The sequence below is a fragment of the Dama dama genome, chromosome 3 (genome assembly GCF_033118175.1).
Source record: "Dama dama isolate Ldn47 chromosome 3, ASM3311817v1, whole genome shotgun sequence".
In the NCBI taxonomy this organism is placed as follows: Eukaryota; Metazoa; Chordata; class Mammalia; order Artiodactyla; family Cervidae; genus Dama; species Dama dama.
The window spans coordinates 54210514-54234142 of NC_083683.1; the positions used below are offsets into that span (position 1 = coordinate 54210514).

Sequence of the window (23629 nt, forward strand, 5' to 3'; positions counted from 1 at the left end):
GAAGCAAAGAGAAGCCAGAGGCTATTAGAGATGTATTTGAGATCAGGAGTCACTATTTACAAGGTAAATATGTTCCTAGGATTAGGCCTAACAAGCTGATGAGGAATTAGTTACATTAGTCTATATCAGGTCTGTATACCTTCAAATAGAATAAAAATTTGGGTTTACTACTTTTTTAAAGTCTTATAAAATTTTTAATACTAATTGTTCCTTTGTTTTTTACTTCTGTAAATTATTCATAAAATTATTTTAAAGAGGAGGGTGGCAGTCCATGGTGATGGCTGTTTTTCTTGGTGTACTGACCGTTTAAACATGAACTAAAGTTCCTTCCATCATGTGGAAAGTTCCTTCCATCCATTTACTACAAGTAAATCCTCTGTCTGATTTTTGAAATCACAGCACATCCTTTTTTCCTTCTTGGCGCTTTTGACAAAATTTACTTTTATTTAGTTAGTTATCCTAAAATTTACTTTTATTTAGTTAGTTATCCTTTGTGTGGCTTCTCTCCCATACATTAAGCAAACACTTTGAGGGTGAGAACTGTGTCTCTCTTGTTCACAGTGAATCTCCAGCACCGTGTCTAGTGTCTGACATGTGTGGATGTGCAATATATTTGTCAAACAGTGGGGCTTGTTTATAAAATCTTCCTTGGTTATATTTTTGGACTTTTGTTAGCAGTGTATCAACAGACTTGCAACAGGTTTAGATTTTTGGTTTAGTCTTTTAACTCACTTAAATTTATTATATTGCTTCAATTTACAATATATATATTTTGGTGTTTTGCAACAGATTGTCTTTCTCAGCTATGAATAATGCTGCCTCCTTTAGAAAAGAATGAATAATTGCTTTATATCTTATTTATTTGTTGCCTATCCAGCTTGACAAAGCTAATTTGTGATGAGATTAATCAAGCTTAAAATGTTTATTTCATAATAGTCAGCACATAGAATTTTTGTTGCAGGGTGGTTGGGGTGGAGGGCAGACATATAGTTAGACACGGTATATATCAAGTCACCAATAACCAGTCTCCTACCCACATGAAAAGTCAAGCAGCTCCTAAAAGTGCTTTGTTCTGATGAATAGGAGATATCCATAAATGTTTGTTGAAATGTTCCCTCCTCTTTTTTATGTTACAGGAAATCAGTTTTTTGGTTACAGGAAAGCAAAAGAGACCTGTTAAACTTTACACCATCTGTTTGACCTTTTTATGATGGATACATAGGAACACATGGAGATCCCCAAATTTTGGAATGCTGAATGTTACAAGTTACATCAAATCATGACATATATAAATAATAGAGTACAGTTGAGATATGTCTGGATAGCGCTTATTTTTCTAACTGGGTGACCTTTTTGTCCTCCTGGTCACAGAACCTTCAGGGTTGTAGGTGTATTGTCAAAAATCTTGAATGATAAATTGCTGAACAGAAAAAAGGCATACTGTATAAATACCCTTCCCCTTATATCCTATCTCCTACCTCTAAAATCCCCTGCTCTCCTCTAGATTTTTCTCACTTAGTAGAAAAGGGATCACAGTTAAACCTAAGACCCCTAGAGACAGGAGAGCTTTCTTTTGAACAGAGCATGGTGAAGGTGAGTCAGTTTATGAAAGGCTGAAAAGATTGTCAGGAGCTGTGTTCCTCCTGCCTTCATTGAAGGATCTTTAACACTCATTCAGCCATTAGAGAGCAGCAGAAAGCTTGTTCAATAGTTAAGCTACATGTATACACATATTTTGTGCTTCTTTTCATCCATAGTTGTACCAGATCAAATAATCCTACAAAAGAGGAGCAAAGATGTAATTTTTAAGTGAAAATCAACCATCTAATTAAAATAAGAATAAAAGAATGAATTAATAGACATTTAGGAAAATCTCGGATTAAAAGAGAAAGAGATGTAACTACTGGAAAACAAAAATAATATTTTTTGAGGCAGAACAGAGCAACTATAGAAAATTTGTTGGTGCTTAAAAACCAACAAAAAATTAACAACAGACAGTGCCAAGTACAGAAATTATTGGTTGCTTATGTGATCACTAGTCTCACATTTCCACTTGCTCCAGGGACACCTTTTCTTAAATTTTATAAAATCCACAAACCCAGCATGACCAGCACCATCATTTCTAGTTTGATGTGATGGTGTTCTAGCTTGTCTCCTGATTCCAGTCTTTCACCTGACCAGGCCAGCTAGTCTTTCTTTCTGTGTTGTTTTTACCTTGTAGAAGAATATACATTTATTACTTTTGTTCTTACCTCTGAGAAAATGACACTTAGAAGAAATCTAGATTCATAACTAGTTTTAAAATATTGATTTATTTAAGTCAACCTTATGGTTTTATGGAGAAAATCATGCTCTATTGACTGATATGCTTTCATTTTCAGATTTATGGGCCATATAAAAAGGGGAAATGGTTCTAGAAAGATTCTGGAGAGAGAACTTGTTAACTATGAAGAAGACTTGGTAGCAGTTTTATTGTAAAGTTCATGAAGTTGGGAATTAGTTTTCTTTCTCATGTAAAAGTGGGAGTGATTGAGGAACTGTGTCTCATAAGCAACATGTACCGACTTGTTGACAGATACTGATGGGGAAGGGGAGTGATTGATAGCGTTGTAAAAATATTCAGTACCTAACCACAGCACAGCAGTTATATTCCTAAAAAGTTCGTGATCAAAGAATCCATGATTGAGACAGTTACATCTTAAGGGAAATACTGTGTTGAGGTTAATAATGAATCCAGAAAACCTAGAAAAATATTGTTTTGCTTAAAAACAGCACTAAATAAAGAGAATATACATGATTATATATCTGAAGTTAGTGAGAATCGCCTCTAAATAACTAATGTCAATTTATTGATTGGTGGAAACATCAGGATTTCTACTCTAGAATGTGAATTTTTTTTAGTTTCACCATTTATTGTAATTCAGTTTAAAATTTTTATAAATTTATTTTGTATTCAATTTTAGGTTTAAGGGAGTAAGAGTACAAACTGTAATAAAGGAAGTTGTCAAACTTCCATTGGTTATGGCAGGAAGAGATTCAGAGACCCGTAATGCCTTGGGAGACAAAGGATGACTACACCTCAGGTGCATTGTAGAGCTTGGAGTGACTCTCAGTTTTAGGTGACTCACTGGTTCACCAGGCACTGGTCTAACCAAGTCTTTTCACAACCTGCCACACCTTTGAACTTTCTTTCTCTTTACATACCCTAGAATAATTAAAAGAGGAATTAGTTCCTTCTGCTCTTGCCTTTGACTGCTTGCTGGCTTCTGTGTAGTGAGTGGTTGATCCTCTGAGTAAGCATGAGACAGTGTTCCTTTCCTTTAAACACATCTTTGTGGGTGAAGGGTTGGGGGGGAGGTTCCAGGGGGAGGGAACATACCTGTACTTACGGCTGATTCACATTGTATGACGGAAACCAGCACAACATGGTAAAGTGGTTGTCTTCCAATTAAAATTTTTAATAAATGCAAAAAAGCCTTTCCTCGTCAAACCTGATTTTATCATTCATCATTTTTCAACAAATATTATGTGCCTAGTATTTTCCAGTACTATGCTAGGTACTAATTATCCAGTGGTGTATAAAACTGATACCACCTCTTTCTTTGTGGAGTTTATACTCTAGATGAGGAAAGAGACGGTAAATTTAAAATTGCAACTCCTTCCTTAAAACTCCCTGTGTTCCTTACCTTTTTTTTTTCTTCCATAGCATTTATCCACATCTAAGACTTTATTTTTTGTTTAATTTCATCCACAGAATACTGGTTACATGAGAACAAGCAAGAGTTTCTGTACATTTTGCTAAGGGACTATATTGGTTGAGAAGTGAGAAAGGCACATTTAATTAGTCACCATGTTGCCTTGATTCTGCTTCTTCATTCTGTCTTTAAATAACCCCATGTCTGCTTCGTTTTAGTTTGAGCCCTTTTTATTTTTGCCTGATCTATTAAAGTAGCTTTCCCTGCCTCTGTAGTACCTTTCTCTTCCAGATTGCTGCCAGTAATTTTTGTAAAATTCAAGTTTGAATTTCTTCAGTGATCTCCCATCATTAGAGTAAATCAGACTCCTTAGCTTTGCATTATCAGGTTCCTTCATATCTTTCTTTCATTTCTCTGCCACTCCCTGATCTCCATCTTAAACTTACTGCTGGAGTAATGTTAATATATTACACTCCTTCAGGCTTCTTTGCAAAATGTGGTGGCTAGACCAGAGGCTTCTGCTTAACTGGGAAGCTATTAAAAATGCAGATTTTAGGCTCCATCTGAGACCTACTGAATCAGAACCCTGGGAGCAGAGCTAAGCAAGCTAAACAAGACTTTCTAGTAATCCTGACGTACCTTAAATTTGAGAACCACTGCTTTAGTCCTTTTTCGTTTAAAGTTTATTTCCTGAACAAGCTCAGCCAATAATATTTTCATCTATGTAACTCTTAATATGCATCATTAACTCTGGTATCTGGGTCAGCCCTACTTTTTATATTGTATTCTGGATATCTTTCCTGGATATCCTATCTGTACTTCAGACTCTGTAGGTTCTAAACAAAATTCAGTATCCATCAATTGAGATGTTTTATATACTGCATTTCCTGTTTCCTTCAAAGGATTCCTCCTCGCAGCTTTGAAAGCTAGATTGTGCAGTATTTTCTCTTTGGTTTCTATTTTGTCTTGTTTTAGAAGAGCAGAGGAAAAAAAAATTTTTAACAGCTCTACTGACCAAAATAGGGTCAGGATTTTCCAGGCAATAGATTACTGTTTTTTGTAGACCATCTGTTATGATTTATTTTTATCTTATTTTTCCCTGTTTTGCCCCTCCCATCTTTTTTCCCCTTTTTAGTAGTCTTTCTCATTTTAAGAGACTATTAACTTTGAATCTTGACCTCAGCCACCCACACTGTACCGTAAAGTTGGAGGGATCCTTGACCCTGGGCTAATAGAGTGACAACTGGTATCAAAGGCTGTAGTCAGGAAACATTTCATCTCTCTCGGTACAGTTTTGCAGTAGGCTCTCAATACATTTTTTCTTTTCTTTTCTTTTCTTTTTTTTTTTAATAAGTAAGCTAGGCAAGTCTCAAAAGACTGGGAAGATCTTCAAGGTCAAAAAAGCACAGTGAAATTGTGGCTAGGTAGGTAAGGAACCTTAAAGACTTTAACAATAAGGAGAAAATTTACTGAATGAATAAATGAATGATTTTTAAAGAAAAGAATAGCCACTGTCACAGATGGTGAGATATTTCCTTCTCTGAGAGAGGAGGGATACATTTAGATTTTATTTCAGTGTAAACTTTCAAGTTTAATTTAAAAATCTCAGGTTTGTTTATATGTTTGCTTCCCCATGAGCACAGTTTGATATACATTTTTAATAATTTTCATGTTGATTTATGTGACAGTTACATTTTAATAGTTTGACTATATATCTTGGGCAATAACTTTGAACTGTTATTATAGTTCTATTTTTGTTGACTAGGAAAGATAATAATGTATATGTGTGTGTGTATACATACATTTATCTGTTAAATTGCACATCTGAATTACCTTACATATGAGAAATTTTTATATGTGAATATCACAATATATATCTATTCTCATAATTTGAGGTTTTCTCATGAAAAATCATGTTGTTAAATTATAGTAATAAAAAAACCTTTGTTTTTAACATGCACACAGGAAGCCTCGACCTGTCTCCCAGTTGGTTGCACAGCAGGTTACTCAGCAGTTTGTACCCCCTACACAGTCAAAGAAAGAGAAAAAAGACAAAGTAGAAAAAGAAAAAAGTGAAAAGGAAACAACTAGCAAAAAGAACAGTCATAAGAAAACCAGGTAAATTTGAAGAGTGTTTTAATGGTACTTTTGAAATAATAAAATTAACCATTTAATATTGTCTTTTAACACTGATATAGAAAGTAGAATATGAAATATATAATATAGAAATGAAAGATTTCATCTGTTTTACTATGTCATGAAAGTATTTTTTCAAGTTGAAGCTATATTAGAAATTAAACACGGAGGCCACAAATACAGGCTTAAGTGTGAGGACACTTTCTGCTTTTTGTTTTTGTTTTTGTTTTACTCGATTAAAAGACATCTGTGTTTGAACTATTTCTTTTTCACTCATAAAGCCAGGAGTGATATTCACAGTACTGAGCAGATATTTGCCTGAATTTTAACCAATCAGAATGGCCCTGGGTCCTGGCAGAGCAGACAGTCACGATGCCCTTATCCTAAGTGCACATCAGTGGAGTGGCAGCCCTCCATCTGACTCAGCCTTGGCTGCTGTTAGCTTCCTCTGTGACGCAGCTCTGACTGCTGTTCGAAAATCTTTACTGTAGTGAAATTGATAAGCCGTCTGCAAAATGATGATCAAGTGATAAAAGCACAATTAGGAGACCATTACTGCCAGTGTTTTTTGTCATGTTGAGGAAGATTCATGAATGATTGGCTTGATTTAATGTTAATGATTTCAAGCATTTAATTATATTTTTGTGTTTAGTTACACATGAAAAATAGAGCTTTAAAGATAGATGTACTTATTTTGTCATTTTTACTTTAATTTAATATGCATTCCATGCTCAGAGACTTGGTAGATAGAAAAGCTAGTTAAAAATTTTTATCATCTTTTGTGTTTAGGCCAAGATTGAAAAATGTGGATCGGAGTAGTGCTCAACATTTGGAAGTTACCGTTGGAGATCTGACAGTCATTATTACAGACTTTAAGGAGAAAACGAAGTCACCGCCTGCATCTAGTGCTGCCTCTGCAGATCAACACAGTCAGAGTGGCTCCAGCTCTGATAACACAGAGAGGGGAATGTCCAGGTCATCTTCACCCAGAGGAGAAGCCTCGTCACTGAATGGAGAATCTCATTAAAGTTTATTTTCTCCAGTTTCCGTCACTTCTGTCATACCATGCAAATACACGGATTATGCCAAGAAGTACCACATTTTCATGACAAACATATTCATGCACAATCCATGATTTGCGTTTTAATTAAAATAGAAATTTGTTAGAATTCGTTAGATTTTAATTGCAATCTGTGCCTACCAAACATTTCCAGACTTAATGTTTTGGTCTCCACAGTTAAAGATGCCATGAAAATGTGGTTGAGTTATTCATTATGCAGTGTTATTGGTAAGTCTATTTTCACTTTTAGTTTAGTGAATTCTAACACATAATTCTTGAATTCTCTACTATTGGCATGTAACGAATTTAAATTTTTATAACATAGTGCAAGTTGCCTAAATATGTATTATTTGAGAATTGTGAAACAAATAGTTATATGTATACAAGTCAAAGATCAACTTAATCAACTATTGCTGCAACAGAATTTTCTTAATGGTTATCCTCTTAAATACACCTGCTGGTACTTGGTGTGGTTAAATAGGAAGATTGTTATTAAATAAAGAATTTGTATGAACCATTGCCAATGTTTTTGACACATTTTACTAAATTATTGTTTCTGAATTATGTTTTAGGTTTTATCTGTTCTGGGGGGGGGTTTGCTTATCTTTCAAAACATTCATTTATTGTAATGTTTACTAGCAGACTAGTAAACAATAAAACATTGATTACGTAGCTTTATAATTCAGGTTTAGTGCTATTGTCATTGAACACTGGTATTTTCTGTATTGTATAGAACATTAAAATTCAAGTAATTATAAGCATTTGACGAAAACAGAAGAGAAAAGAAAGCTGTAATTTTAAGAGCTGAATTTTGGAAAAGCTTTAACTTAATAATAGTTTTATCACTGTTTCCTTGCCCCAGACTTATCCAGGGTCATAGGAGTATGAATCTAATTAATACACAAATGGGAACTGTTGCACAGAACTAGGAAATAACTAATATTTAATCAGCTTAATTGGCCTCTTTATTAAATATAACAATTCTTATAAAAATTATAGTACCCTATTTTCAGAGACACTTGCCAGTTTATGCATTTATCAATATCCTAAAATTAAAAAAATATTTACAGCCCCACTACTATGTAAATTTACCAATAAAATATTTTTATGACTACAGATTTTGCATTTTTGTTTACAACTAATAAAAGTGTTTTATGTTGTCTTTAAAAATCCAACTTAGAAACCACACAGTACTTAAATTATAGGGTCTCCCACTTTCTCTTAGCCATTTGTTTAATACATATTGACCTGTAGGAGACTTTTGAACTATAAATGAACTTTAAATCATAATGTGGATACAAAATATCACATAAAAACATCACGATAGCATTTGAAGAAAGGAAACTGTAGACTCTGACAGTTGTGATATTTGGTGGTTTCATGTGGTAATGTAATTTTTTGTTTAATTGCAGTACTTTTTACAGGCACTATGGTACTGTCTTTTTGTAAGATGCAAGTTGTGAAATACAGTTAATTGCATACAGTAAAAGTCTGTGATTAAAACATTTATATACCTCATTCTTTAGTGTTGTTAAGTGAAAGAATTTTGTTTTTAAGATACTTCCAGTGGAACCCCAAATAACTGGTATGTTCTTTTAAAACATGAAATTTTTAAATTTTATTCTTTTTCACATGTTTCAAATGTTTTATATATATGCATATATATTCATTTTTTAGACGTAGTAAAAATTGCAAGTATTAACTGTAATAGGGAAAATATTATAATATTTAAATTAGAACTACTCTTTGGAAATACTGGGTCTTCTGATGATGATTAAATACTTTCTAGATGTATTTTAAATGGACTGCAAGAGAGAATAATCAGACAGCAGATGGGATTTTACCTGAACGGAGCACAGTCATCTTTGTAAATAGTAAGGAGACACTGCAGCATGGAAATGAAGATGCTAACTGGCGTCTGGCATTTTAATCTCTTGGAGAACCTAAGTTAGCTTGAGTGAGTCACTCCAGGTCATTTCTCCTCTGGTATACAAGGATAATGATAATCATGTCTAGCTCATAGTGTTGTTGGATTAAATGTCAATCCTATACAGTTCTTAATAATTACCTGATACATACCCAATGCTCAGTAAAGGTGAGCCTTTACTATCTTTATAGGTAAAATCCCATTTACAGAAACATAATGCTTTTTGGTTTTTTTTTGGTAACAAAAATTATTTCCATGCCTTCTTGCATGACTGAAAGGAATTGTGTTCTACAGGTTAAACTGAATTATTACACCAGATGTTTGCTCTGATCCCAGATGAGCTATCTTTCTATAATTAAAGAATTTGATGATATGCATTATGAGACAAGAGAAATGAGTTGAGTTGGCTACTTTGACATTTTGTTTTCCTTTCGTTAATTATAGTTACGTTTATCTGCCTTTGTTTCACCCTACCTCAAATACACTTCCAAACCAGGAGACAGACCCCAATTCTATAAATACTTATCTCTAATGTTCAAGTATGCAAAAAGATTCAGAGCCTGGACTTAAGGTATATATTTAGCTCTGTTTCATCAGCTTACCTTGTAGTTTTAATAGTGGATTCTTTTAGCCAAATTCTACACAAAAAGAGCATTTGGATGTTTTTCAGAGTTTATTAGCTTATTTTGATATAAGTAAGAGTGAAGATATAATTTGAGGCATACAAGAATACATATTCTTAAAACCTTTTATATTACACAGAAATAGTTGACTTAATAACTTAAAGGTTTTATTTTTATTAAATGCTTTCCTAAAATTATAGTGATTATAGACAAAGTGAAAACATTTAAAAAGAAAAGACCTCAGCTTTTCTAAGTTGACATATTTATTACCTTTTTTTTAGACAAAAGTCCTCATCGCCTGACAACATTGTAGTTTATTCATAGTATATGCATTTATGCTGAGTGGTCCAGAATTTTTAGTTTCCACTGACACTCTTATTTTACCTGTTTCCTTGGTCTGCCACTTATCTGTTTCCTTAAATCTTTTAAAGACTTGAAGTAGGAACTGGGCCATTAATAGAAACTTCTGTACTGTACTTTGAAAATTAAGTGAAAACAGTGAACGTGTGTGTGAAGAATAATCACAGAGTGATACTTTGACTTAGCACTGGCTCCCCCCTTAACCACAGGCACCTTCAGGTGTCTGGAACAAGTGAAATGTAGAAAAACTGAAGTGTAGAAAAGTCATCAGGGACAAAATAGCAGAATCGGGAGACAGCGAGGTTACAGAATACACGATGTGACTGATCATTTTGTGAAAGCAGAAGGAAAAAACATTCCCTGGCTATTGAGGGTGATGAAAAAGAAGGTCCCCTAATAACAAAGGCAAGGAAGTGTAGAAATGGGAAAAAATAAGGGAGGCAGAAAGAGAAAAAGCAATAATAGTAGGAGAAATTAGAAAATGGGACATTGGAATGCAGTTGATGATGGCAGAGGAGAATCACTAGGAAGGGAGAAAAAGGACAAATAGAAGAATTTGTCTTGGGAAGTCTCTTGGAAGAAATTTTAAAGCATGATAAATCATCTTCATAATGACGCAGTCATTGTTCCAGTTGTGTTTACTAGAGCAGCAATATGTGTAATACCTATAAAATGAGTTTCTTCAAAACCAGTTCACTTTCAGAAGCGTCATAGAGAAGATTTACCTTGAATTATATGAACACTTTACTGTCTTGAATGCGCAACCCTGCTAGCCTGGATAATCTAAATGTTACACTTTTTAATACGGCTTTGTATTTAGCCAGTGCAGGTATTCCTGCCTTTGCGGAATGGGCCAATTCTGGAGCATATGAAGTGTCATGATAAGACCAGGTCCATCCATACTAGAAAAATCAAGTAGAACTCTGAAAGCTTTCAGTTCTCTGGGACATGTTTCATGTTCTGAATTGCTTTTCGGTGGTGATTTCTCTACCCTCCTTCAGTGAAAGTTGTAGGCTATAGTAGCTGTTTTATTGCCACTCTCAGTATTTTCCTGATCTTGATTTTCTTTATGTTGGTATTCAATTCAATGAACATTTATTGAGTTTATTTGTGTCTTAGGCACTGGTCTGGGGGTTGGTTTCAAAGACTAAGATGTGGAACTCTCATACTGGAGGAGAGACCTGTAAATATAATGCCATTACTTCAACAATAAAAATACAGAAGTAACAGAAGAGGGAGGGCTTGCCACTTTCTTTTCCTCCCTAGAAAATTCAGGCTTGGCCTGAGTGCCCACTCTGAGTCCACATTGAAGATATTAGGATCTCACCTTGATACTTGCAGCTGATAATGCTGGGTGTTAACCAGTAACTTTAGCCAGCTACCATTTCATCACCCTAGCTTGAATTTTCAAAAGTTAGACCTTAAGCCATGTAATGTGAGATTATTATTTTCCCGTTCTAATTTTTAAAAGTCAGTAAACCATTGAACGAGATCTCCTGTTGCCTTTTTGTGAGGATATTGAGGAAACATTACATCTCTCAGAATCTAAATGAGAAATTTTATTCAGACCTGTTTCAGGAAGAGCTTTACTTCAACCTGAGAAATCAATTTGCATGTTTCTTATGAACAATGCAAATCACTGACTGTTTCCAGTGTTTGCTTTAATTGTGAGAAATCTCAGATTAAAATCAGGCCTACTTTTAATAATTAGGTAGAACTCAATCATCTGTGTATTTGTGTTCTGACTTGTTATTTTTGATCCAGCTATATTTTTCTAGATTACAATTTTTATCTACTTAACCTTTTTCCTTGTGTTCTAAAGTTCCTTAAATCTCTTCTGTAAATAAGGCTAAATAGTAATACTTAAAAAAAAAAACTCAAAAAAATGCTTAATTTTAGTTGTGAGGATAAGCTCCCATGTGAAATTTTCAGGGCAAGTATCCAGTAAAATGCATCCAACTGAAATTCCTGTGGAGTGGAAATAATACATGTTTGGTAGGTCTTCAGTTACATCCAGGGAAACCTGGATCTGCTGATTTACCTAGATATTGATATGTTCATCAACTCTTACCAAGAGAATTCAGAAGCTAAACTGGGTACTAAGATCTATTAATTTAAACTTTTTCATGCGTATTATTTTCACTGTTCTAATTCAGACTAATAGCAACAAGGAGATTAGCCTGTGTTTAGAGTTGGGATATTGTTCTAAAACCAGTTGGGGAGTAGACTCCTAAAGGACAAAAATGTAGTGAGAGCATTAAAAAGGAAAGGAAAGTAGGCTGGTTTCAGAATTGAAGAACTGAGTGATCTGGCCTCAAGTTGGAGAGAGAGCTTTTGGTCTTTAATAAGAGATATATGAAAGACTATGATGATTTCAATATACGATAAAGGTAAATAATGTAAGGGACACTTAATTAGAACAAAAATAATCTTTTACCTTTATTTAAAATACAGAAATGAGAAAACCATTTCAACATATGAAACCTATTAATATTAAAAGAAAAACATAGACTGTTTAGGATGTAACTTGTATATAGAAAGGAACAATAGATAACAAGAATTCTGACTTTATTTTTCAACTAAGCACTATACTTCTGAAGTGTAATGGTATTCTTTGTTTTCGTCTTTCAATTTTGAGGAATCTGGGTCCAGATGGCATGAATGTTTTAATTCTAATTTTCCCCGTAACTAAATTTCCCTGCAAATCTAGACTTTTAATTTCACTGACAGTACTTTTTAAAGAAATAATAATAGATTGTAATCTATTAATGGGAATGGAGGGTTCCTGTAAATTTAACCAGGGAGAATGAATAAGGATGGCCCATAGGATAATTCTTTCTCCCCTCCCCACTCTGCCTCTTCATACTCTCCCTCCTTTGTGGGCAGAAATAAACTAGCTGAATTCTGGGATGATTTGGGAGTGAAAAGTGAAAGTCGTTTCAGTTGTGTCCGACTCTTTGCGACCCTATGGACTGTACAGTCCATGGAATTCTCCAGGCCCCAGGACTGGAGTGGGCAGCCTTTCCCTTCTCCAGGGGATCTTCCCAACCCAGGGGTCGAACGGGGGTCTCCTGCATTAAAGTCTCACCATTTATTAGTTTTCCACCGCCACTCTTTTCCTAATCTTTTTGCCTACAGCTGAGTTTTTTGAGCATGAAAAGAATCACTTTACTCTTTCATCTTCCCTCTTACCCTACCCTTTTTCCATATTTGCTGGTCTGAATGAACACAAAATGAAATTTTTTGCTCCAACTGACAACATAGTCTTCCAACTTTTTCCTCCAGTCCAACAAGGTCTCTAGGAAATAGCTTGTGAAAAATGAAGACATTTCACTAGAGGCCAACAAGAGGAGAGAATGATTTTCACTTTGAGTGTGAATTTCTGATTCTTTGTGCTCTGCATCTAATCTGATTTCTATTTCTTTGATTGTAAATTTAATTTGTCTTATTCCTTAAGACCAATCTAAGAGATTTCCATGTAATATCTTTTTTCTTCCTTTTTTGCTTTTACTTTTAATCTGCATCACGTAGTTTAGCATTTATTTGTTCATGGTGAGATAGCATGGTATAAGGGAAAAAAACAAATACACACTGTGGATCCTCAAAGTTTTCCATTTGAATTATGGATCTTCATTATTGGCCATGTGGTTAATGAACTTCTCTAAATTTTAGGTTCCTTGTTTTTTTTTTAAAGAATAACATCTATTTCATATAGCTGTTATCAGGATTAAGTTAGATTATGCAGAACTTTATAAAGTGAAAGTTACGTAAAAAAAAAAGTCTTTGAACTTTACTCTGAAAAGGTATAGAATTTACCTTGTCCCTCATAGGATATCTTTTTTTAAAGAAGTACTAAAATGTAGAATTGGAAAAGAAATACTGAGCAGAAGCATTTGCTCTAGAATGACTTGGGAAAGATTTTTTAAAATGTCATTAACTGAGTGTCTATTATATATCCAACATGTACCAGGAGCTCCATGAAAAATCAAAATTAGTCTTTTGAATATAAGATTTTTGAGATTTGGATTATCCTGAATCTGAGAGTTTTCCAGGTCTGGAGAAGGTCTCTATCTCCACAATTTAACCAACAACCAACGTTGCTGCTTTTAAATTTCTTTTTGTCCAACTAAACATAACCTTTTTGAGAGAATGCAGGGAAAATCAGAATTGATTAAAAATGTGAATATAGCCAGCCTGTCATTGGAGAATCAAGAGGGTGGTCTAGAGATGCAAAAGTAGACTTAAGAACATGTACATACACAAAGTAAAGGAAGTAAATGCCTAATCATTATGACATAAAGATATTTTAGATCATTTTCAGTAACTTACTGTTAATTGTAGAAATATCAATATGTGTGAATCCTGGAAATGATCAGAAGTATTCACACAGCTCCTTACACTCCAGGATAACCAGTTAGGACAGTGGGTGGGTAATACAAAAGTCATATCTAGTTTTGGAAAGCCATATATACTTTTTCAACAATTTCCTTTTTAATTACAGGATTAAAAGGGATCTAAAGGTCCAGAACCCTGATGTCAAGTAAAAGGATGATTGTTCTTCCCGATATGCTCTTCCCATATATTGTGCAGAAATGAATACTGCCATTCCAGTATTTTAACATTCTCTGGGTCATTAAATTATTCTTTATTTTTACTACATTTAGTTTGTTGCAATAGAAATGATCGTAGTTAGCGTCTCTTTAAATTAAACATAATTTGAGTACTAGCTCTTACTCTAGTTTCTTGTTACAGTATCCTTTAGTTTTCTCTCTCAAAATCTGTTTTCTGTTCTTACAGATGCTTTTATTATCCATCTTTGTATCTCATTAAGTTTCTATTTATTTCTCTAAGAATTGTAAGGTGTAGTGAAAGGATTATTGTCGCTGTTTTTACTTGCCTGTCTCCCCTTTTGGGGGCAGTACAGAATAGCCCCTTGTCTGGCATGTAGAACATATTCAATAAATGTTTATTGAATGAATAAGTGTATGTTTTCATTCTATTCATACATCTTAACAGCATGCTAGTTTTGCTTTTTTGTCAAGTAAGGCAAGAAATTTAATCCTTATGGGGGAGAAACTGAGGCTTAAATTTGTTAAGTAACTAGTTCCCATGGTCACAGAACCAGCACTTATTTGGTGTAGGGATTCCAAATGAAGACTACTGTTAATTACACAGTATTTCCCCATCTTGTTTTGCATGGCCAAACTTTTCAAAGCTTCAACTGCAATTTGAACAGTTTAATAGCATGATTTTTCTCCATGGAGGGAGAGAGAGAGAGAGAGAGAGAGAGAGAGAGAGAGAGAGAGAGAGAGAGAGAGAGAGTGTGTGTGTGTGTGTGTTTAAAGCCTCCTTCCTTTCCCTCACTTTCTGGCACTGTAGCTCCAATCTGGCTCCAATCTCCCTCTCTGTCCCAGCCTCCACACTGCAACCAGAATCTGCCCTCCAAAAGGCAGATGTTATCATGTTACTTCCTAACTTAAACCCCCTTCAGTGGTTCACCGTTGTCTGCCAGATTACCTTCAAACTCCTTGGTGTGCTGAACAAGGAATTCAGATATCTGGCCCCTTCAACCACCAGTCTTATCGCTCATCATATCCTCTCTTGCATTCGCTTAACTGATGGTATCAAACTTCTCACAGCTCCCTGAACATAAGAGCCTGTTTCACTGATTCCTCAGCCTGGGATCACTTCCATTACCCCATCCAAGACTCTAGGGCCAGTTTTGCTATACTCAAAGGTTCACAAAAAACAAAAGTAAAACGTGTGAATCACTGAAGCAGTTACCAGTAAAAGTGTGTCGTGCACACAACCAAAAGACAGCAAACTGGTAACACTCAAACCAAAATATGCAATGAGGCTTAGGGTATGTTGTTATTAAGCAGTGTATATAGTGTGAAGGCAGTGAGTGTGTTGTCTTTTCAGTGATTGGTTAAAACATTACAATTTTTTCTTTTTTCTTTTTTTGCAGTTTAAACTTCAAACATTGAATATTTTATTCAACTGTTTCTATTTCTTATTTCTACCTTCTTTTTATTATACAAGTTTCAGGTGTATAACATTATAGGTTATAGGTAAAGAACCTGCCTGCCAATGCAGGAGACATAAGAGACCTAGGTTCAATCCCTGGGTTGGGAAGATACCCTGGAGGAGGATTTGGCAATCCACTCCAATATTGCCTTGAGAATCCCATGGACAGAGGAGCCAGGTGGGCTATATAGTTCATGGGGTCGCAGAGTCCCTCACGACTGAAGCAATTTAGTACACATATTCTGCAAAGTCGTCACTACCATAAGTCTAGTTATCAACTATCACCATACAACTGACCCTCTTCATCTGTTTGCCTATCCCCGGCGAGAATTTACTTAAAAGGGAATTGGGTTAGTGGTTACCTCATACCACCCTTATGGCAGAAAGTGAAGAGGAACTAAAAAGCCTCTTGATGAAAGTGAAAGAGGAGAGTGAAAAAGTTGGCTTAAAGCTCAACATTCAGAAAACTAAGATCATGGTATCTGGTCCCATCACCTCATGGGAAATAGATGGGGAAACAGTGGAAACAGTGTCAGACTTTATTTTGGGGGGCTCCAAAATCACTGCAGATGGTGACTGTAGCCATGAAATTAAAAGACATTTACTCCTTGGAAGGAAAGTTATGACCAACCTAGATAGCACATGAAAAAGCAGAGACATTACTTCGCCAACAAAGGTCCATCTAGTCAAGGCTATGGTTTTTCCAGTGGTCATGTATGGATGTGAGAGTTGGACTGCGAAGAAAGCTGAGCGCCGAAAAATTGATGCTTTTGAACTGTGGTGTTGGAGAAGACTCTTGAGAGTCCCTTGGACTGCAGGGAGATCCAACTGCCCCATTCTAAAGGAGATCAGTCCTGGGTGTTCATTGGAAGGACTGATGCTGAAGCTGAAACTCCAGTACTTTGGCCAGTTCATGCGAAGAGTTGACTCATTGGAAAAGACCCTGATGCTGAGAGGAATTGGGGGCAGGAGGAGAAGGGGATGACAGAGGATGAGATGGCTGGATGGCATCACCGACTGGATGGACATGAGTTTCAGTAAACTTCGGGAGTTGGTGATGGACAGGGAGACCTGGCGTGCTGAGATTCATGGGGTCGCAAAGAGTCGGACACGACTAAGCGACTGAACTGAACTACCTCATACAAGTTTTGGGGACTTAAATATTTAAGTTCTGATTATGATTTTCAGATGTATAGGCAAGAAGTGACCCAGATCAAGTTAAAACTCTTATCCTGCAAAATATGCTAAATTAAGCTTTGCTTGTATGACTGGTTTTGTCTGGTCAAGGAATTTTCAAGTCTGATCTCTGTACTGCATTTTTTTTTTTTTTTATTAGTTGGAGGCTAATTACTTCACAACATTTCAGTGGGTTTTGTCATACATTGATATGATCTCTGTACTGCATTTTGACATTATGAAGTATCTCCCGACCATGCCTGCTGGTAGAACTGGTTGCGCCGTTCTGTGTGTGTACCCACAGCTTTACAGGCTTCTATCCTAACGTCTGTATGGTTGTACTGTACTTACAACTACTCACTGTCCCACCTCCATGCCCCAACTAGGGGTTTTTGTGCCCCAGGATACTCACAGTGCTTGGCACATAAGTGATGATCTATAAATGTTCAATAAATGAGTGGCGTGGAAATAGGGCCGAAGAAGAGGAAGAAGAACTGGAAAGCTCTCTTTAGGGAGATATTATTGCAACTGCTGAGTTGTGAGCTGGTTCATAAACGAGTAAAAGCTTGGACCTTAGTCTTACAGGAAATTACAACCTCGATGGGAGGCGGAATATGTATCCTCAACAGCATCGGGCATCTGCATTCGATATCCGCGTGAGAACGGCTCGAACCAACTGTATTAGAGAATGCTAGAGGCTAGGGAAGTCGCTGCTGGATGAGGTTGGAGCGGAAAAGCGGTTTAATCAAGTGCCTTCGAAATACAAGGCGTTTTTCGTGCGTTAAGCAATTTAATCTTTAGAAGCATCCTACGATGAGGATATCGTCTCCATTTTAGAGACGAGGAAAGCCGCTCAGAGAATTTAGGTCGCTCAGCGTCCCAAACTACCACGTGGCAGAAGCATAATTTGAAATTGGGTCAGTTGCCTCCAACGCCCCGCTCCTTTCGCCACACTGGTGCAGCGCAGTTGGGAGTTGCAGGGCTTGAGAGTCGCCCGCCCGGCAGTGCCCGGCTCCCAGGGCTCCAGGCCGCCCCGGCCCACCAGGCGCGCCCCGCCCTCGCGCCCAGTGCGCAGGCGCGTCGGGCCGCCAGGCCGCCGGGCGGGGCCCGCGGCGGAGGCGGGGTCAGGGCGCCGGGGCGGGGCGTCGGCGCGCGGGTGGAGGTGGTGGGCCGGGAGCCGAGTGGGGCGGCTGCGAGGCCGTGGCGGAGGAGGAACTTGCGCTCGCGGCTGCGCGGTGCCGCTCCTTCGGTTCCAGTTCGCCCGGGCGGGCGCGGCGGCGACGGCGGCGGCAGCAGCGCTGGGCCAGCGCGATGCGGCGCTACCTGCGCGTCGTGGTGCTGTGCCTGGCCTGCGGCTTCTGCTCGCTTCTTTACGCCTTCAGCCAGCTCGCCGTGTCCCTGGAGGAAGGAGCGGGCGGCGTTGGCGGGAAGCCGCAGGCCGCAGCGGCTTCCTGGCTGGGGGGCGACGGACGCGGCGCCGGGAGAGGGGTGGGCAGCGCGGGCCCTGCGGCGCATCACGGCCGGTCGGACAGGTACGGGCCGTTCCCTCTTGGGGGGCCGGGGGTGCGGCGGCTCGGGGCTCGGGACTCGGCCTGGCCCGAGCTGCCCGCGAGCCCGCCTAGCGCCTCTGGCCGCCGGGCCCGCATCTCCCGCTCCTTTGCAGCGACTCTGACCCTCTTTGCTCGCTTCCCTCCTTCCCTTCACCCCAGGGGTGAGCTCCCCGCTGCTCTAGCCCGAGAGCAAATGCGTTTTGCGTTTGTCTTCTAACCCGTTCCTTAGGCACAATTCAGAGCAGTTAGAAATTAATTTTCAACGCTTACTTGAGAGTTGCGTCTTCCTTTTCTTTCTTTCTCAGGATTTGTCGAAAATAAGGGGGTCCTACAAAAACCTTCTTGCTGTCTGACTAGTGGGAATTCCCTCTTGTTTCCATGGCGTTCCAGTTGAGATATTTAAACAGCCGCCTGGCGCCCTGGTTCAGCTTTCCGCCTCCCTCCTAAATGAGGCGTCTAAATTTCCTGTTAACGCTTAAATTTTTCATTATTAGCCGATCAGTTAAATCTGAAGAGAGCCTTTTCTGCGGATTGTGAATTTTTCTTTAGGGAAACAATCGGTCCATTGTGAAACTTAGAGCAAGTTAAGAAAAATAAGGGATACTTAACATACGTCTTTTGTGAGTTGGGATAGAGGTGTCTTTCTTTAAAAATAGGAATTTAAAAAGCACGGTGACTTAAGTGGATTTACACAAATCACTGTCAGAGTTGGAATCAAGATGAGATTTAAATGGAAAAAAGAATGCAACGCATTACGAATGCTTAACAAAATCTGAGCGCTCCCACTTCCTTGAAAAAAGAGGCTCCTCCATTTGTGGGCAGCTCTCTTGCTCCGAGTACTCTCTTAGTAAGAGGCAAAGGCTGCTTTGATCGGATAAAGTATCGGATCGGTAGGAGGAGGGAGCGCTGTAGACTGTTGAAGGTTCTTCTCGAAGTTGATGGCCAATCCTAAAATGAAAAGGAACGTTTGGGCAGAGGAGCCGCACGGAAAAGCCGGACTGTCGTGTTCTCACCCTGGCACTTGATTACAAGGGCTGTGTTCATAAATGCAGAACTTCTTTCCAGGGCCAGGTTTGTCGCTGCCATTATCTGTCCTGGGAGAGGCAGTGACAGATCTGGAAGAGCTCAGGAAAAGCTGATCGAAGTCGGTTTTGTTCTGTGAAGCATTTAAAGTTAGGGAAGGAAACTGTTTTTGTGTTGGGTAGAATTGAAAAGAAGAAACATTTTTGTCAAAACATTGAATGAAATTGAACTATGATATTAGCATTTCAATTTGATAGAGTAACATGCATTTTTAGTGCCTTGTCTGAGATACTTAAATATTTTGTGACAAATTTTTATACATTGGATTTGTTTGGCTAGCTAATTTTAACAAAATTATGTTATTTGAAATTGAGAAGATAAGCGCCTCAGTTTTAAAAGATAATGTATAGAGCCATTACTGAAATCTGAAGTTTGATGTGTCAGAGCCAACTAAAAGCTTTGTATTATAAGTCCTCTGAGCAGCATAATTCCTCATTTTAAATGAGGCATATATTTGAGTTAAAACTGAAGGTGTATCATTCTTTGTTAAAATGTTGTGAAATACATTTCCCGTATGTGCATGCATAAGAAGGGTGAGAAGAGGAAAAGCTGGATTGCATGGTTTGATTACGGTCAGGAGAATTCCTAAAAGATACAAGGGCTCTTTTCATTTTAGATATTATCATTTATAATTCCTAACCTGCTTCCAATGTATAAATTGTTTAGCCAAGATCAGAGAGCATCAGTACTGGACCAGGATTAGAAACTATGTATCTTTTGCTTGTTCTGCCAATACTCCTTCTATAAAGCTGCTGTGATAAGACCCCAGTCTAGATAGTGTTTAATCAGTGAAAAATGGGGCTATGAGGCAAGCAACATCTGTTTTTTTCTTAGTAGGACTTGATTATCAATTACGTTCTTAATTTTTTTGAAGCAGTCTTAGCTCAGAGATTAAAACTACTATTTCTCTCTCTCATTTAAAACATGGGATTACAGTTGTATCTAATAGGTTCCATTGGTCAAATCTTAATAGAAAATATTCACTGCACAGAATTCCATGATAACAAAATACTTGGAAATGTCCTTCCACATTCTCAAAGTAAAAAGTCGAAAATGATGGAAACAGTTTTTCAGTGAAATTTATTATTAATTAGTCATTTTGTTTGAACCCATTATTTTGGATTCCATTTAGAAAATGGGTAGCTCTTAGTGTCAGACAAACCTGTGGTGTCTTTCTGGCCCTGATTGCTTTGAAACCTTGACCACCTTTCTGCTTCACTTTTCTCACCTGTAAAATGTAGTTTATATTTTCCTTAACTAGCTCAAGTTGGTAAAGAATCCGCCTGCAGTGCAGGAGACCTGAGTTCGATTCCTGGGTCAGGATGATCCCCTGGAGAAGGAAATGGCAACCCATTCCAGTATTCTTGCCTGGAGAATCCCATGAACAGAGGAGTCTGGCAGGCTACAGTCTATGGGATCTCAAGAGTCGGACTTGACTGGATGACTAAGCACAGCACACACAAAATCAGAATTCTTAGTTGTCAGTCATCAGAACCCATTTAAACTGACTTAATATAGTATTATATATGGACTATAGACTGTATATATATATAATAGTCTCTCTATATATTACATATAGACTATATATTATATATAGTATATATATATAGATTATATATTACATATAGTCTATATATTACATATAGACTTAAATGGGTTGTTAGAAGGAACAGAATTAAAGGAAAAATGCCTGGACAGCCATAGGAACCTCAAGGACTGAGGACTCTTTCTCTTCTGCTGTAGACAGGCTTTGTTCATGCATCTTTCCACTTCTTAATAGTGTTTAATCTCTAATCTCAAGTAAAAATTCTAGAAAAAGACTCTCTTTGGACTTGCTTTGCATCATGTGCCCATCTGTGGGTCCGCTGTTGTTGACTGGAACGGGGACCTCTGCTTCTGTGGGCTGTATCCCTTGCACATCTCTCCTGCAGACAGAATCCCATGACCGGTGTAGGAGAGGAGTCCTGCCTCAGTGGAGGGAAGTGAGAGACTCTCTGAAGCCGCTATGGACAGACTGTATTTCAAGTATTCGATCTACAGCACTTAATATTACCAGGTGTCAGTAATTCTCCAGAAGGATTTAAACCATTTTGTAACTAGATTCTCAGGATGAGTAATTTCTCACATTTCACTGATGAATCCTGGTAGTGGTGAACCAAGAAACTCATAAGCGCTTCAGTGATACCTTTTCTGGGCTGTCCTACCCTTAGTGTGAATGACTTGCCTTGGGAGGTAGGCACCTTACTTTCCTTTGCAGATCTGGTCAGGCCATCAAATTATGGTTTCTGCTGGGTCCCAGGAACACCAGTAGGATGTCCTGGAAATGTAGAGTGGAAAGAGTCAGGGCTTTGGAAACAGGCTTTGCCCCTTATTGACTGTGTTAACCTTGAACACATTTCCTCATCACTTACAAAGAGGTAAGAGTATCTATGATAACTGGTTTTTTTTTGTGGGAATTGAAATAAAATGGCATGAGTGGATTACTTGGTGGTGCCTGGCACAATAAAATTACAGCTAATTCAGTGATGGTTTTGATCATTTTAATTTTAAGTGATTTTTTTTTTTTTCTTTCTGTCCTTTGGGGAAAATTCAGGCCCCAGTCCACTCCTGCTAAACCAGAGTGCCAGGCAGTGGGGCCTGGGAATCTGTATTTTAGATATGTGCTCCAGGTTTTTTGTTATAAAACCAAAGATTGATTAAACCACTGATGTAACTGAGAATCATTTGACCACTGTTTTTGCACTGTTGTTTTCTGGGGGAGAATTTTCTTTCCTCTTCCTTGTGCTTATTTTTGAAAAGGAGAGGAGTTAGGCAGTAAACAGTGAAGAAGGCTGAATTGTTTACTAAAGCCACTTTAATCTCTGCTTTGTTAATGCAGTGGCATCTTATATAAAAACCAGTAACTTTGCATCTTGTATTTCAGTTCATTGAAGATTACATTTCATGTATTTGTAAAGTGCTTAGCACAAACCTGACTAGTAATTATTGTTCTGTGCTTTTGAAAGGGGAAGATGGTTAGGCGAGTGAAAAAATGTGTGCTTTTTAGAAATCCTATTTTAAAACCTTAAGACTATTATCTTGTGTCATACCTGTTGGAAATAACTTCCCCCAAACATGTTGACTTAAATTTGTTTTTGGAGTGTGTACCATGTGAAGTTTAAAATTTTACTGTATTCAGATTGGCAGTTTTTTCCTTTATTTTTATTTCTGTCGTGTAGAAAAATTTTCTATCAGTGGGATTTTCCTCCCCTTTTTTTACATTTAAATCTTTAATTCAGTTTTTTTTTGTTGTTTTGTTTTTTTTTTTTGAGAGAGGGTAGGTTGTACAGTGTGATGCTAACTTATTTTTTGAAATAACTGTTCATTGCCATTTGTATGTAAACAATTCTTTCTTACTTCCTGGGTATTCCTGAAACTAGATATTTAAGAAAAAGAAAACTGATTAGAGCTAGAAACTAATCTAAGTTGTCTGAAGACAATTTTTAGTTAAAAATGAGTTGCGCAGGCACTGTTCTTTAAATAGTGGTGGTCAGAACCATGGGAATGGTCTCCTCTAACGTGGCTGTGAGCATCTTCGTTCCTCTTGCAGTCATAGTAAAGGTATCCGTTCATGCCTTAAGGTACATCATTGATGAGGCACCTCATTCAGACTTCCACATTGTTATGCTGGATATGCCTAGACATATCCCCAACTCTCCTTGGTATGCATGGTTTTCACTAAAGCCTCATGGTTATCATGGATGTTTTGAAATGACAAATACCTTTTCCAGTTGAATTTAAAAGTATAAATGACCTTCCACTATTGGATTTAAGTAAATTTGAAGTTTGAAAACTGTTATCGTGGAGAGCATTATTACTGTTTAATCCTCTGTTTAATCTCCAGAGTGTGATGCCTCAATTTTTAAAACATTTTTCAAGTACTGAAATTTGTGACCTGTTTGTTTTTTTAAACTTTTGAAGTAAATGTTAAGTTTACAGGAAACTTCATGGAC

General features: G+C 37.4%; 2 protein-coding genes across 6 annotated transcripts in view; both read left to right on the forward strand.

Annotated features, from left to right (window-relative positions):
• Positions 1-8409, forward strand: part of YAF2 (YY1 associated factor 2) — an 80889-nt gene extending 72480 nt beyond the window's left edge. For 3 of the 4 annotated variants that reach the window (XM_061129768.1, XM_061129777.1, XM_061129759.1), the window contains 2 exons: positions 5661-5813; positions 6621-8409. In XM_061129768.1, the coding sequence (XP_060985751.1) occupies positions 5661-5813; positions 6621-6858 (391 nt within the window). In that variant the 3' untranslated portion in view covers positions 6859-8409. Of the gene's footprint in view, positions 1-5660; positions 5814-6620 lie in introns of those variants that run through there. The other variant, XR_009690559.1, reaches the window with a different exon arrangement.
• Positions 8410-18278: 9869 nt separating this feature from the next.
• The window catches only part of GXYLT1 (glucoside xylosyltransferase 1), a 50637-nt gene continuing 45286 nt past the window's right edge, over positions 18279-23629 (forward strand). For both annotated transcript variants that reach the window (XM_061129788.1, XM_061129796.1), the window contains exon 1: positions 18279-18536. In XM_061129788.1, coding sequence (XP_060985771.1) covers positions 18316-18536 — 221 coding nt within the window. In that variant the 5' untranslated portion in view covers positions 18279-18315. The remainder of the gene's footprint in view (positions 18537-23629) is intronic.